The sequence below is a fragment of the Lipotes vexillifer genome, unplaced genomic scaffold, assembly GCF_000442215.2.
Source record: "Lipotes vexillifer unplaced genomic scaffold, Lipotes_vexillifer_v1.1 scaffold1011, whole genome shotgun sequence".
Taxonomy (NCBI): domain Eukaryota; kingdom Metazoa; phylum Chordata; class Mammalia; order Artiodactyla; family Lipotidae; genus Lipotes; species Lipotes vexillifer.
Genome location: NW_006787698.1, coordinates 3,078,105 through 3,093,445, shown reverse-complemented (window position 1 = coordinate 3,093,445; position 15,341 = coordinate 3,078,105). Strand labels below are relative to the sequence as shown.

The 15,341-nt window shown below is 59.7% G+C and overlaps 2 protein-coding genes across 3 annotated transcripts; both read right to left on the bottom strand.

Moving 5' to 3' along the window:
- Positions 1-1,490: 1,490 nt before the first annotated feature.
- On the bottom strand, positions 1,491-9,964 carry MCOLN1 (mucolipin TRP cation channel 1). Of its 2 annotated transcripts, XM_007460591.1 has the most exons (14): positions 9,792-9,964; positions 8,128-8,333; positions 7,422-7,589; positions 7,170-7,335; positions 5,976-6,084; positions 5,634-5,730; positions 5,311-5,410; positions 5,019-5,125; positions 4,765-4,914; positions 4,517-4,618; positions 3,969-4,091; positions 3,377-3,592; positions 1,836-1,966; positions 1,491-1,721 (listed from the first exon to the last, which is right to left on the bottom strand). In XM_007460591.1, exons 1-14 carry the CDS (start codon positions 9,820-9,822, stop codon positions 1,685-1,687), a joined length of 1,743 nt encoding a protein of 580 aa, XP_007460653.1. In that variant the 5' UTR covers positions 9,823-9,964; the 3' UTR covers positions 1,491-1,684. The 2 variants fall into 2 exon arrangements, with proteins under 2 accessions (XP_007460653.1, XP_007460654.1); XM_007460592.1 differs by lacking the exon at positions 3,377-3,592 and having other exon boundaries at positions 1,503-1,721; positions 9,792-9,930.
- Positions 9,965-11,634: 1,670 nt separating this feature from the next.
- ZNF358 (zinc finger protein 358) lies at positions 11,635-13,329 on the bottom strand. The gene has a single exon (XM_007460590.1). It carries the CDS (start codon positions 13,327-13,329, stop codon positions 11,635-11,637), a length of 1,695 nt encoding a protein of 564 aa, XP_007460652.1.
- Positions 13,330-15,341: the final 2,012 nt, after the last annotated feature.

Here is a 15,341-nt window from a genome sequence, read left to right as displayed (position 1 = left end):
CAGTTGTTTCAGGATGGGCGGCAGGTCTGGTAGTTCAGACTCCTGGGGAGTAAGAAGCAGGACGAACCCGGGCAAGTCATCACTCTGGGCCCGCCCCTCCCCTGCTGCAAGCCCTGCCCGCTTCGTACCCACTGCCGGGGAGGATTCTCCGCAGGCCTGTGGGCGAATGAAGGGGCGCTGCGGAGCAGAGGGGTGGGGCAAATTGACCTCGGGGCCCGAGCTAGGGAGTAAGGTGGGTCCCCGGGTCCCCACCAGGCTCCCCTTACCTACGCACCAGGCCGACCTGATGCCCCACTTATCCAGACCCACCCTGGGGCCAAAGGGCAGCCGGCCGGGCACCCACTGTTAGCAGCCAGCGAACAAGTCCCTGAAGGGGCACGGCTCTCTCCAGCAGGTGGCCCCCTCCCCAGTCTCTGCAAGATTGATCAATCCTGATCTACCGATCCCTAGGTCGCACCCCAGCACCCCCTGCGAAGACTGGATGCCCGCACCCCAAGAAAACTGGGCCCGAGTCATGGGGCCGGGGAGACGCCTGGCTCCCGGCCCAAGCCTGGCCCCGGGGAGACAGAGACTGGGGCACGCAGAGTGCAGCCGGGAGCTCCTTCACAAGGGGTCGTGGTGCAATGCCGAGGTCTCAGTAGCATCCTGGGACGCTCAAAGTGGGGTGGGCTCGCAAAGTGTTACTGGGTGATGCTGGAGATTTACTGTCACGTAATAGTAAAGTTATGGGGTCTCTGATGGTGCGGAGCACCACTGGGACTCCAGGAACGATGCTGGCGCCATTGCTGGGAGACGTAACCAGGGACGCTGGAATTACGGGTGGGTGGGTGGGGGCGCACTAGGAAGTTACCGAGAGATTCTGAGGACTATAGGACTATTACCGGGAAAACCGGGAGCTGGTTGGGCACGTCCCTGCAGTCGTCCGAGGATGATACTGAGGAATGCTGGAATATTACTGAGACTTTTCTGGGAGGCTGAGGCTGTTTCTGGCGCCATTCGAGTATTAATGGAAATCTGGGGGAGTCACTGGGTCCTTGAGACATTACCTGTAAAATTCACGGGGGACTAGTCCCCTTCCTCCCGAGGGTGCACTTGGCTACCGGTGCGAAAACACCTGCCGGAGGCTGGGGGGGTGGGGGGTATGGGAGAGTCAGAAAGTCGAGAGCCAGAAAGTCGAGAGCTACCGGGAATCGGCGGAAGACACACCTTGGGAAAGCCGAGGGCTCGCTAACAACCCGCGAAGGGACGGGGCGAGGAAAACCCGGACTCACCCAAAGGGCCGCAGCCGGGGTCCACTCTGCGCCAACTCCGTTAGCGTTCTGCCCAGCGCCGCAGGCGCGGCCCCTTTAAGTTATTCACATCAGGGTGCGCCACAGCCCCGCCCCCCGCCATGCTTGGAAGGTCGCGCGGAGCCAGCCACACTGAGTGTGGCGACGCTTTAAAGGGACCGGAGACCAGTTGGCGTAGGGAATACCCCTCTCACTAGAAACGACAGCAAGTTAATTTTCCCCTTTATTTACCACCCACTCTAACCCTCCCTGTTCCACTCCAATGTCCGACTCGACTAGCCCAGGCCCTCACAGGGCGCGACAAGGAGCCGGTCCTTAAAAAGCGAAGGCTAAAATAAATAAGCATGGGTCTCCGCAGTCCGGGGGCTAATGTCCTATGACGGTCCGGGTCCGAGTCAATTCACCAGCAATGAATGCTCCTCCGAAGCGTCCCTGGAGGAGGGTCGGTGTCAGCGGGGGCGGAAGGCATCAGTGCCCTCAGGCCCGCTTCCCTTCCCCACAGCCAATCCCAAACAATCCCAACCCCAACCCACCCCGGCCTCCAACCTGCCGCAGCAGCAGAGGAGGCTGCAGGCGGAGCCGCTCCCACGGCGGAATTTGCCGGAGGTGGGGCTGTCCTGGCACTGCGCGATGTAGGCCTGGAGTTCGCTCTCCTCTCGGCCCGCTCCGCCCGGATGCTGCGGAGAGATGCCCGGCGGCCCGGCATGAAAGTGGCCTCTGCCTTCCGAGGCCCTAGAGATGCGCCCTCCCCTCCCCCTCCTCTGCCCTTCTCTCCAGTCATCTGGATCTTCTCACCGGTCCTCCTGGACCAACCAGGCTCTGGGCCTCTCCACCTGCTGTTCCTCGTGGTTTGCTTCACCCGGAGACATTCCCTGACCACTGAATGTGTGCACACCCTGAATCTTGGTCAGTCAGTGCCCTCCGCTGCGGCTCCAGCGCCTCGAGCCGTGCCTGACCCAATCTGGGTGCTTGACAACCACCCACTTGTGCGGGGGGTGGGGGGGTGGGGGCGGGCGGGGTGCAAACATCTGCATTCCCAGCAGCAGTGAATGTTCTGGCTTTTAGCCTTGTCTTCATCTCTCCCAGCCCTCATATCTCCTCTCCAAGTCCTTTCTGGCTCTAGGTCTTTGCTTTGGCTGTTCCTTCTCCCTGGTGCTCTCTCTTGGGCTCCTGTCTCATCGATCCAGAACTTCCTGAGATGATGGAAAGGTGTGATATCTATGCTGTCCAAATCTGGGAGCTAATAGCCACATTGGCTTTTGGGCGCTTGCTCTGTGGGTGGTGTGAGTGAGGAACTGAATTTGGAATTGTATTTCATTTTCATACTAGAGACTACTATTGGACCGCACATTCTAGAAACTTTCCTGGACTCAGCCCGATACGAGTCTAAAGCAGGGGCCTCTCTGTAACCTTCCATACTTCCTTTACACCTCTCATCAGTTGGCTGTTATACTCCCGTTTGTGCATCATTCATCCTGCCCATCAGTCTTGGACAGACCATGTATGTTTCCTCAGATGCCTGGCACCCAGCACCAGGCTTGGCACACAGTAGGCTGTCACACGTGTTTGCTAAAAGATCCTGTCTACCTGCCACGCCCATGTTCTGCTCTGACCCTCGCAGCCTGCAGGACAACCACCCTTCCCCAGACCCACAGGACAGAGGGGTTGGGAGCGGGGCTTCCGGAATGAGACAGTCGTAGGTTGAGCTGGGTTCCACCGCGTGCTTGGTAGCTGACCTTGGGCGAGTCACTGAAATTCTATGGCTTAGTTTCCCTGTCCGTGAAAGCAGACGCAGGAACCCTACCTGGCCCGAGCCCCACACCTTGATAAAACTGAGAGTGTGGCAGCTGTGACCGGGACGGTATGGGTCCCTCCCGGGCCCCCCAATTCTGAGCCACCCTCTCCTTTGGCCTCGTAGCGTCTCCCACATTCTCTCCCTGGGTCCTCCTCCCCGCCCCCCGCCGTGGCCAACCACGAGGGACTCAGAGCCCGAGTCTGGGGCCGTGCATGGACGCATGCATGCATGGCCCCACGGGGAGGCAGGGGGAAGGCAGGCCAGCGAGGGGGCGGGTGGGCCGGCAGCTGACCTTGATGGTGTCGTAGGCGCCGGTGATGAGCGCGATGAAGAGGCTGAGCACCATGTAGATGAACAGGCTGATGAAGGAGTACAGGTAGAGCTGGGAGAACAGCCAGACCAGGCTGCTGCGGCCCTGCTGCGCCTGCATCGCCGCGAACGTCACGAACATGTCATCCCCGTTGATGAGCGAGAAGAGGCACTCGGACACCATGGACAGCGAGCGGAACTGCCAGCGGGCAGCGGGGTCGGGGGTCAGAGGGAGTTGTGGGCACGGCTGGGGGCTGGGGTTGGGGGCTTTGTGGGGTCAGAGGGGACGGCGTACAGAGTACCAGTAGTCACGATAGAGCCACTTGGGGGGGGGTCACTGAATAATGACAACGTCATAGAGTCAAGGCTAGGGTCACCGGGGATCAGAGGGGACGGTGGGTAGAACTGCTGCAAACTTGCTGGTAAGGAACCAGGGGTCAAGGTGGGTCATTCAGTGTCACCAAGTCAACGACAGATAGACCAGGAGTCAGGGGGCTCGGGAAGTAAGACGGGGAGCCAGGGATCCCTCATCTGTGGGTCACGAGCGCCACCCACAGGTCCCGGCCAGCCCCTACCTTCACATGGTAGGGCCCCAACACAATCCAGCCGCAGAAGCAATAGCCCAGGTAGATGACGGCCACACAGCAGCAGAAGCGCATGACGCTGGGCAGGGCCACCCGCAGCGTGGCAATGAGGATCTGTGGAGGGGCAGGGGTTGGGGTTGGGGGAGGATGGCGGTGTGTGTCAGCAATGGGGGCGGGACCACAAGCCAGGTGGGCCGTGAGCCTGCGGAGGGGTTGAAGCCTGCCCAAGGGCATGATAGGGTGACCACAGAAACTGGGATGACCATCGACAAGGCAGGGTGGTGCCGAGTAGGCCCGAGGGCACCCCCTGGCTGGACTCAGCTCGGGGGAGGAGTAGGAAAGAGCAGGCTCACGTGATCCCTGCCCAGGTGGAATGACAGGTGTGCCTGGTGTGGGCAGGTACGGGGAAGAGGCCCCTGGCAGGTCATCGGCAGGGGCTGGCCGTGGCAACACGTGTGCGAATTTATCTGGGGGCGGGGGCGGCACTTCAAGGACACGTGGCTGCCCGGGAGGGCCCCGCCTGCAGGTCGGGGGCTTACGTTGTACTTGTGGAAGAAGGTCAGGTAGCGGATGACGCCGACCCAGACAAGCAGCGTCGAGGTGCCCAGGAGGATGCTGCAGACGTCATAGCTTGCCAGGTTCTGGGGGCAGGAGCAGTGTCAACCCCATCCAGCCTGGCCCTTCCCTGGGGATGGGGCCCTGGGCAGGCACCAGCAGGGGTGGGAGAGGGGTCCAGGATCTGGAAGGAGACCCTGGGGCTCGGGGGCAGCGCGTGGGCAGGGCCCACCTTGGCTTCGATGCCAATCTTCATGATGGTGCCTGAGATGGTGAGCACGTCGCTGGTGACCAGCAGGATGTACCAGCCGTTGACAAATTCCAGCCGCTCCCACAGGCTGATGACCTGTCCCCGCTGCCGCCGCATGAACCTGACAAACTCCTGCAGGGGGAGGTGGGCGGGGTGAGGGCTGGTCCCGACATGAGAGGCTCGCCACCCGGGCCTTGACGGTCCCAGAGCTGGGGAAGGCTGGGGGGGGCTCTCACGCTCTGCAGCAGGAAGCCTCGCAGCAGTGAGCGGGCACACAGCAGGAAGGAGAAGGCACAAGTCAGGATCACGACCACGTCAAAGAGGAGCCGGAAGCTGTTGTCCCCTGTGCGGAGGAGCCAAAGGCAGGGCCGGGAGTGAGGCGGCTTCAAGGTGGGTTTGGGTTGGTCATCAGGCTCATGGGTTTCTCTGGGTAAGTCAGGAGTTTGGTCCGTGCTGGTCTGGGGCTTGGGGAATTCCTGGGCAGGTTGGGGCCCCTGGTCAGTGCTAGTCGGGGGCTTGGGGGCTCACCATGGCCGAAGACGCTGGGGTGCTTACACTCCTGGATGTGGGCCTGGGTCTCCAGGCTGATGGGGATACGCCCACTGTGTGCCTTGTTGTCAAATGTGATCTGCAGGGGTGTGGCGGGACGGGACGGGACAGAGTAAACCTCAGCAGACCTAGGCTCCCAGAGGCGCAGGACGGATGGTCTCTCCAGCCCCAGCCTCCCCCATCACCCCCACGCTGCCCTTGGCCGAGGGTCCCCAGCTCTAGGACTCAGAAGTCCCATGCCCACCATGCCACCCCATCACTGGCCGGTCCCTCGCCCCACACCCCAGGCGTTGCGGGCTCACCAGGATGCTGAAGGTGTAGCAGTCTGGGATCTCATTGTTGATCAGGCTCTGGAGGTTGATGGTCTTCAGCTGGAAGTGGATGGTGACGTTGATCAGCCTGGCGGTGGGGGAGGCTTGGGTGAGGGCGAGGGGGCTCTGCCCATCCCTCCTGCCCCGGAGTGCCAGCACTCCTGCCCCACGCTAACTCTGCAGCTGGCAGAGGAAGTGCTCACATGGCAGCATCGGCAGGGCCCGCCCCTGCCCCCGCCTGTGGGGAAGCGGCTGCCCCTCCCACCACCCCCACCCCTGAAGATGCCTGGAGTCCTGCCTCCCCCCTCCTCGGCCCCATTGATGGGGCAGTACTTGTGGAATTTGAGCGTGAGGTTCTTGTAACTGGTGCTGCGATCCAAGAGGGAGAGCTCATCACTGGGGGGCACAGGGGGTCTCTCGGGAGGGTCCACCCGGATACAGTCTGAAGACAGGGAGTCAGGGAAGGGACACTGGGGACAGGGGAGGCACAGGCAGGTCTCCCCAGAGTCCCCAACAGACCCCTTCCCTGCTTTCCTTCCCCCTTCATAATTCGACATTTGTCGTTTGTTCCTGCTGTCTCCCCCCAGGGTCAGGCCTGGTCTGTCTGTCTCACTCCCTACACAGACCCTAGTGCCTGGTGCTCAGTGGGCCCCCAAATGTTTAGGAAATGAATGATAGTGAAACATAACACTCAGCTCTTTCCACGTGCCAAGCATTCTGCTAATCATCAAATTATTAACGATCGTGACCACCCCATCTCCCGGATGGGCAGGACGCAAAGTGGATTTTAAAGAGTTTTTTTTTTTTTTTTGATGTGGACCATTTTTAAAGTCTTTATTCAGTTTGTTACAACACTGCTTCTATGTTTGTTGTTGTTGTTGTTGTTTTTTTCCGGCTGCCAGGCATGCGGGATCTTAGCTCCCTCACCAGGGATCGAAACCGCACCCCCTGCATTGGAAGGCAAAGTCTTAACCACTGGACTGTCAGGGAAGTTCCGTTTCTTTTTTTTTTAATAATCACAATTAAAAAAAAATGTGTTTTTTAAATTGAAGTATAGTTGACCACCCCCACCAGACCTCAAAGAGACTGTATGGAAATACCTCTGAAATCCATTAGTAAAAGGGCCGCAGAAATATTGTGTACGCTTGTGTGTGTGACATGCCTCAGTATTAAAACACAGATCCATATGGCCACTAGCCATTTTATCCAAAGGTAACTACTTACACTTCAAATGATGTTGAGGGTCATTTGTTTTTTAAAGAGTTTTTTTTTTTTTTTGATGTGGACCATTTTTAAAGTCTTTATTCAGTTTGTTACAACACTGCTTCTATGTTTGTTGTTGTTGTTGTTGTTTTTTTCCGGCTGCCAGGCATGCGGGATCTTAGCTCCCTCACCAGGGATCGAAACCGCACCCCCTGCATTGGAAGGCAAAGTCTTAGTCACTGGGCCTCCGGGGAAGTCCCTAAAGTGGGATTTTTTTTTTTTTTTTTTAAATCCAAACAGCTGAGCCCTGCCCGGCCCACTCACCAGTGATGACCATGGGGTCGATGTCAAAGGTGTCATTGGCTGGGTCCACGTGGCCCCGGTGGTAGTAGCACTGGCAGAGGGCCAGGGCCGAGCCATTGGCCCAGGGCCCGCCCCCGCCCCGCACGTAAGCATACCGACCCAGGGACACGTCAGGGAGCATCAGGTACTGTGGGCAAAGCAGGGGAGGGTCAGTGAGCCCCGCCCGTTCTCCCGGGCGGGCCCACCTGCCCACCTGCCCCTGGTTGCCCACACCTGGTCCACGGCGTGGAAGATGGCCTGGTACAGCTGCTCCCGGGTGTAGGCCGCGAACGTGTCATCCGCCCCGTCCGAGTAGCCCAGCAGGAAGAGGTGCCGGAAGGCGACGGTATTCTCCTCTCGGAACGTCACCACCAGCTGGTTGCTGAGCCCAAACAGGATGAGCTGGCGGGAGGGATGGGGAGGATTGGCGCTGCCGGCATGGGGTCTCCCACGGCGCATGAGTGGAGGCACAGTGAAGAGAAGGCCCACCCCATGAGGGCATGACCGCCATACGTCCCCAAGGCGCAGCACAGAGTGGCCACTCATAGAACTCGTGGCAACAACTGATGTTCATGAAATGTTTACTGGATGAATGTTCGAGAGTCAGCACAGCATCACACTGCCAGGGTCCGAGTGCCACCTTCCAAGGTTCAGCTGCTATGTGTCTTTGGACAAGTCCCTTAGCCTCTCTGAGCCTCAGCTGTCCTATCTGTAGAAAGGGGCAAGAGCAGTGGCTAGGACCTCAGAGGGCATCTGTGAAGCTTAAGGGAGCTGCTCCCGTGCAGACCCGAGAGGGCTTCCTGATGGATTAGTGCCACTGTCACTAGCATGATATGGGGCTGTGGAGTCAGGACTAAGCTCTGACTGCAAGATTCTCCTTCGAGGAAAATAGCAACCACAGGTGGCATTCTGTGGTGGGGGTGGGCCCTGAAGGTCTCACCTGCACTGTGACCACCAGGATCTTCACCACCTGCAGCATGAGCTTGAAGGGCTTGCGGCCCTTGGCCCGAAATTTATCACAGGGGCTCATGAAGAAGTATTTGAGACGACGGCGGAGATCCTCCTCTTCTGGAGGGGTGGAAGGGGCTGGGGAAGGCCCCACCTGGGTCCCATACCCAGGTTTGGGTGTCAGGAGGCGCTCAGTCTCTGTGGGATGGGAGAGGGCAGTGGGGACCAGGCCTAGGCAGGTTCACCTGCCAATAGGGGAGGCAGGTCCCAAGCTCCAGCCAAGAAAGAACTCTGAGAGATCTAAGGAAAACCAGAAAATCCGTAACATTTTCGGGATATGTGCAGCAGTGCTGGCTCAGCGGTTTCAAGTCACTCAAAAGGGCCTGAGTTGATTCCTGCCCCCGCTCCAGGGCACTCAGCTTCCCTGAGCCTCAGCTACCTCATCTGCAAAATGGGGCAATAAAATCCCTCACCAAGAAGCTAAGGGTTTGACACTTACAAAGCAACCGGTCTCTGAGTCTCAATTAATTCCTCAATGAATAGAGCCTATTCTATCTTTTTGGTTTGTTTTTTGTTTTTTTTGGCTGTGCCGTGTGGCATGTGGGATCTTAGTTCCCCGAACAGGGATTGAACCGAGCCACAACAGTGAAAGCGCTGAGTCCTAACCACTGGACCCCCAGGGAACTCCTGAATACAGGCTACTCTAAGGACCACTTACTCCTTTCAATCCTGACCAGTCCAAGAGGAAAGCCCAAGTTTTCAGCAACGGCTCGGGTCATAGCTGGTCACAGCAGCCCCGAACTGTTCCTGACACCACCCGCCATCCCCACTGGGAGAACCCCGCTTCCTTCCAGGGTCTGGCTGGCCCCCTGCCTGGCATGGCCACCAGGATGAAATGTAGGCACTGTCAGAACCTGTCCGGCAGGGAGGGCCAGCCCCTGGTCCCTCTGGAGCTCAGATGCTGTCGTGGTTGTTTACAAGATAGTTGGATGGGAAGCCAGAAGAGAGGCTGCCTCCCTGGCTGGGATCACAGCTAATCCATCCCAGACTCTATCAGCCAGGACATCTTTCAGGTGTCTGCATCTAGCTTAAGAAGGGAAAATCAACACAAAGGGCATTCCTCCATGCTGCCCTGTGAGAGGCGACTGAGCGTCTTTGTGTTTGGAGATCTGAAATTGAGTTAGGCGCCTGCGCTTAAGGTGGCATCCCCGCCCCCAGCACTCCTGCCTAAGTTTAGAGAAGCTGAACATTTGCCTCCTGGTTTGTGGAAGGAAAGCCTGGGAATCTGACGTGCGGGTTGGAGAAGCTGGGGCCCGCTGTCGGAGTTCCAGCAAAGCTGAGCAATCCGAATCTAGGCTCAGAATGCAAATCCTGGGACCCTCGCCGCCTGAGTCGGAAAAGCTGGCGATCCGCCAGCTGCCTGAATCTGAGGAAGGGCGGTCGGAGTCCCGCCACTCCGAGGTCGGAGAAGCTGATGCCCACCCGCCGCCCAGGTTCTAGGAGCCGTCTGCCCATATCTACGGCAAGGGGATGCTGAGAGGTCAGCACCAGAGTTGAGGAAAGGGAAACCGGGAGCTCCGCCGCCCCAGGTCGGAGAAGCCGCCCGCCCGTCCGCCGCAAGCGTCCTGGGACTTGCGGGGCCTCCCGCGCCCTCACCTGAGCCGCGCGGGCCTACGGGCACTGCCATGCCGGGGAGGGGAGCGCCGAACGCCGGCGGGCGCGGCGGTGCAACCGGCGTTTAAACACCCGCTGCTGTCACTGCGGCCTCGCTCCCTCGCGGTGTAGCTTCAAACCCTCCCGCGTCAGCTGACTCGAGCCCCAGTCACGTGACCAGCGCGGCCCTGGAGGCAGGTGACGGGATCCGGTCCCTCCCCCTGCGCCACGACGACCCCCCCCTACCCGAGCAGCACGCATGCGTGCCTCAGCTGGCGACTTGCCCTTAGGCGGTCCCAAGGTCCTAGCGCCGACGGGCGGAAATGTGCTGGGGGATGGGCTGGCTGCTGGCTCAGTCCTGGCTCCCTCATGCCCCCGTCCAGTGCTAACCTCTTGACTTCCACGTCCAGTGTTTGACCCCTTTCCCTCCGCGGTGTCGGATGATGATCCTATCTCAAGGCTGCCCCGCTCCATCCTCCCAGAAACTCTGCGTTACTCTCAATCCCCTCTCATCCGAACTGTCATGAAATCCTACTTCATTTCCTAATTACATCGCAAATAGGACCACTCTTCCCCACTCCTATGGCTATAAACCCATAGTCCCCCAACATTCCCTATGGCCTGGACCACTGCAACAACCTCCCTGATCTTGGGCTCCCATTCCGGATCCCCTCCATTCCACTCGCTATCCAGCAGCCAGAAGCATCTTCAAAAAATAATTCATATCAGTCAGAACCTGCTGGTAGCTTCCCATTTCTCTGGGATGACAAGCAAACTCCCCACTTCAGTCTACCAGGGCCTTCTGTTCTGGCCCCACCTAACTCCTCCCCTAGCTCATCTCTCAACGGCCCCAGGGCCTTTGCACAGTCTTGCCCTAGAGCATAAAGGTTAAGAACTTAGGCTCTGGAGGGCAGACAATTTGGGTTTAAATCTGGCCGCTCCCAACCACCACTTCTGGGTCTTCCAAAAAGTCCCTTAAACTCCATGTGCCTCAGCGTCCTCATTTGCAAAATGGGAATATTCATAGTTACCTGCCTCATGGAGCTGCTGAGAATTAAATGAGAAAATGCTAGAGCATAGCACAAGCCTGGGCAAACAGTACTGATGATTAAATTAGACGTTATTGGGATTATAAAGTCCTTCCTTGGGAAGGCTGTCTGCCATCTAAGTCAGAAGTCTTGTGATGCTTCTTGTTGAATGTACCATACTCTGTTAATTACTTTTTAAATGTTTCTAAACTTGGTCTCTGAGCTCTGTGAGGGCCAAGGCCATACTTATCTTGTTCCCTGCTGAGACCCAAGCAATCAACAGATGTTTGTTGAATGCATAAATGAGTGACCTCCTTTGTCCTGTGGTGTACCTGCAATGTGGGCTTTGAAGGGCAAGGGGTAAGAGGAGAGCAGACGGGGCAGGGCCGCCCACATGGTTTCATATCAGCCTCTACCATCAGCCTGCTAGACGGTCAACATGCCAGAAATCCCACCATTCCTGGGAAAGCCAACTCCAAAAGGAAGGGAGTTAGATCACCCACAGGATAAGTCTGCCCCTGACTGGGGTGGCCAGGTCTGGGGGAGCAGGGAGTGGCAACTGCTGGGATGGACCAGTGTGAGACCTTGTGGGGGAAGCTAGGAAGCCTGGAGGATATTGTGGGAGGAGCCAGGACATTGACATTCTATTTGTATGTTTGGCTCTGGCCATACCCTCCCATCTCCAGAAGAAGAGGTTGTGCATCAGAGGAAAAACAGCAACAGGAGAACCACAACACAGAGCCAGGAGGCAGTGGGAGGATTTTACTAACTGCACAACACACAACTTTCCCAGGCCCCTGTGGGTGCCAGCCTGCCCTTCAGCCATCAGGCCCCAGCAGTGCCCCTTGCTCCTGCACCCACTCGGGGCTCTCGCCGGTAGGGAGGACTGCGCTGACAGTGTCATGGGTGGCAGAGCCGGGCTCAGGGTGGGACTCAGAGCTGGGGTCAGGGCTGGGCACGGGATCCGGGTCGGGGCTGGAACCAGATCTGTGATCAGGGCTGGCCACAAGGTTGGAATTGGCATTGTGCCCAGGCTCAGGGTCAGAAGATTTGACAGAATCAGGGGTAGGGGTAGATCCAGAGCCAGGGATGGGTTTGGGGCTGGGATTGGGTGGGGAGCCCAGCGCAGAGCCAGGGTCAGGGTCAAGGCCAGAGCTGGGGCCGGGGCTGAGGCCCAGGCCTGAACCCAGCACAGAGACCGCATCAGGACTCAGAAGGGAGACCTGCCCCGGCCTCAACATCGAAACGGGGCTGAGGCCCAAACCGGCGGCGGCCGCAGCAGCTGCAGCGGCTGCGCCCTCATGCACCCGCTTGTGCTTGGTGAGGCTGGAGGCTTGGCCGAAGGCCTTGCCGCAGAGCTGGCAGCGGTAGGGGCGCTCGCCCGAATGCACGTGCAGGTGTTGCAGCAGCGCCGAACTCTGCCCAAAGGCCTTGGAGCAGTGGGGGCAGGCGTAGGGCCGCTCGCCGGTGTGGATGCGCAGGTGATGCTGCAGGTTGGAACTCTGGCCGAAGGCCTTGCCGCAGTGGGGACAGCGGTAGGGGCGCTCGGCCGTGTGTGTGCGCTGGTGCTGCAGCAGCGCGGAGCTCTGGCCGAAGGCCTTGCCGCACTGCGGGCACGGGTACGGCCGCTCACCCGTGTGCGTGCGCAGGTGCTTCAGCAGCGCCGAGCCCTGCCCGAAGCCCTTGGCGCACACCGGGCACTTGTGCGGCCGCGGGCCGCCGTGCGTGCGCAGGTGCTGCGCCAGCAGCGAACCGTGCCCGAAGGCTTTGCCACACACGGGGCAGTGGTGCGGCTTCTCGCCGCTGTGGCTGCTGCGGTGCTTGAGCAGCGTGGAGCGCCAGCCAAAGGCCTTGCCGCACGCCGCGCACTGGTAGGGCCGCGCGCCCGTGTGGATGCCGCGGTGCTGGGCCAGCGTGGCGCCGTGGCTGAACGACTTGCCGCAGTCGGGGCAGCGGTAAGGCTTCTCGCCGCTGTGGGTGCGGCGGTGCTGGCTCAGACCCGAGCTGCGGCGGAAGGCTCGCCCGCAATCCGGGCAGGAGAAGGGCCGGGGCGGGCTGGCAGGTGCAGGGAGCACCGCGGGGCCGGCGGCCAGGACCTCGGGGGTAGCAGTGAGGTCGGACGAGAGGGGGTCCAGGTCTGGGGTGGCAGCGGGACTGAGGGTGTCGCTGTTAGGGTCGAGAACCAGGGGGACGGGGCCGATGATGTCTGGGTCATCAAAACTTGAAGACATGGGGTCGAGATCTTGGGGATCCGAGTCACGGATCCCCGAGATGGAGCTCGGAGCTTCCACATCGGGATCCAGATCCTCGGAGACAGGCTCCAGATCTTCATAGCTGGGGTCCACATCTTCAGAGACAGTGTTGAGGTCTTCCGGCTCAGGCTCTGGGTTTTCAGAAACTGGGTCCAGCTCTTCCCTCTTGGGGTCTAGGTCTTCTGAGTCGGAGTCAAGCTCTTCATAATTGGGCCTCGGGCCTATGTGGCCTGGGTTCCTGACTAGGACCGAACGCCGCATCCCGGGTGTGGAAGTGCTGGCTGCTTCCGGGGCAGGATCTACGGGGTGAGGGCAGAAGGTGAGTGGAGGTAGGTTCTGGGGAACCGGGGGGTCTCTTTTGGAGCCTGAGCAGGGAAGGGAGAGGGGGCCAGACCATGCCCCAGATCCCACTCCAGGGCACACACACAGATCATTCTCTTGTCTTGTACTGCAGGGAGGTTTTGCACTCGCCCCCGCCAGGGCAGGGGGAAGAGGGACCCTGGTGGGACATGGGGAGGGGGGGACTCCCTTCTCAGCCCCACACCTGGATAGAAGTCGTGGGACCCAGCACTAGAGGTCTCCAGTGCCCAGCTCCATGGCTCTGCCCCTCTCTCCATCCTGGGCTCCTCCTCTGGTGGGCAGCTTGGGTCCTGTGGAGGAGAGAGAGTCTAGATACCTATCCCCTTGACCATGGCCCCTTCATGGGGAAGGGGGGGGGGTGTCTGGGTTCTCGTGCTTTCTGCTAAGTACATGGCCTGAATTCCAGTCCTATAGTTGGGGGTGGCATGTTTGGGGGTTCCTAGTAGGGAGGGCGACCCCTGGCTCACCTCCTAGAGAAGAAGCATCCTGACCCCTGAAGCCTCTATCTGGGGGAAAAGTGGGGCGGGGGCGAACAACAACTGGTACTCCTCACTGGGGGAGCGCAGAAAGACCCCTGGCTTGCTTCCCGGGGAAGAGACAATGTGAATCCCAAACCTGACTGAGTCCAAACATCTGTATTCTATCTTAGATAGAAGATCCTGAATGCAGATTTCTAAAGCTAGAGCGAGTGTGGGGATATAATATGTGGGACCCCTGAAGGGAGCAGGGAGACCCATGGATCCATTAGCCAGGAGGGTAGGGACAGGTGTCAGTGTACCTGTTTGCCCAAGTAGATAGAAGATCCTGAATTCTAACCCCTAGCTGGGGTGGGCAGAATAATACCTGGGGCTCCTCTTGGGTTACTGGAGGGACCCTGGGCCGTCTCCTAGGAAGGGGAGATTCCTGAGTGACTGACCCCACAACTGACGTACGGGAATGGGTGTCAGGAACTCTGGTCCCCTCCTGGAAGAAAGATCCATGGCTAGAGGTAGGGAGCGGGGCAGAGAAACAAGCTGGGATCCTTTCAGGGGAGCAGGAGGAAATCAGGATGAAGGGGAGGTGATGCCCACCACATGGCTAGGCCTCGGGGAGAAAACAACAAATAGATCCATTCCTCAGAGACAGGGGAGGACCTTTGGCTCTCCTTCTGGGGAGGGGGACCTCCGGAGCCACAACCCCAGAGCTGGGAGTGGGTACGCAAACAGAGAGGGCTGAATTCCTAGTTCACCTCCTTAAATTCCACGATGGAGGGTCAGGGGACAGTGCTGAGTCCCCTCCTGGATTCCCAGGGGGCAGGGGGACCCTTAGATTCGCTCCTGAATTCCCATCTCTGAGCTGCACGCTGGGAGGAGAAATAACTGGGATCCTTCTCTGAGTTCCTGGGGGGCAGGTGGAACCCTGGATCACCTCCTGGGGAAGGGGCTTCCAGAACTCTGGACCCCAAGACTGGAGAGTGAGGGGAACAATAACCGGGGTCCTGGGGGAGGGAGGGAACCCCTGGATCCCCCTCTTGAAGATGGGCCTCCTGAACTCCCTACCCCAGGCTGAAGGGTGAGGAGAACAATACCTGGGGCCACTTCTGGGTTCCTGGGGTGGGGGGTCTGGAGCGCCTCCAGGGGAGGCGGGCGTCCTGGACTCCCGCCCCCACCCCAACTGAGGGGTTCTCCCCCCACCCCCATACCTCCCGATTGACGGCGCCCAGCTCGGGCCGGGCCCTCCTCCGGGGCCGTAGCGGAGGAACCGGCGCGCTAGGCCCGCGGGTCGCGCGGCCCCCTCCCATCGCGCCGGCGTCTCTTCTCTCCCGGGCCGGGGCTGGCGGCGCGCGAGGCGAGGGAGCGGGGTGGACAGAGGTCGCCCAGGGCCGCGCCCCGCGCCGGGGCCCCCTGCCCGCCCGCCCCCCTCACCCCCGCCCC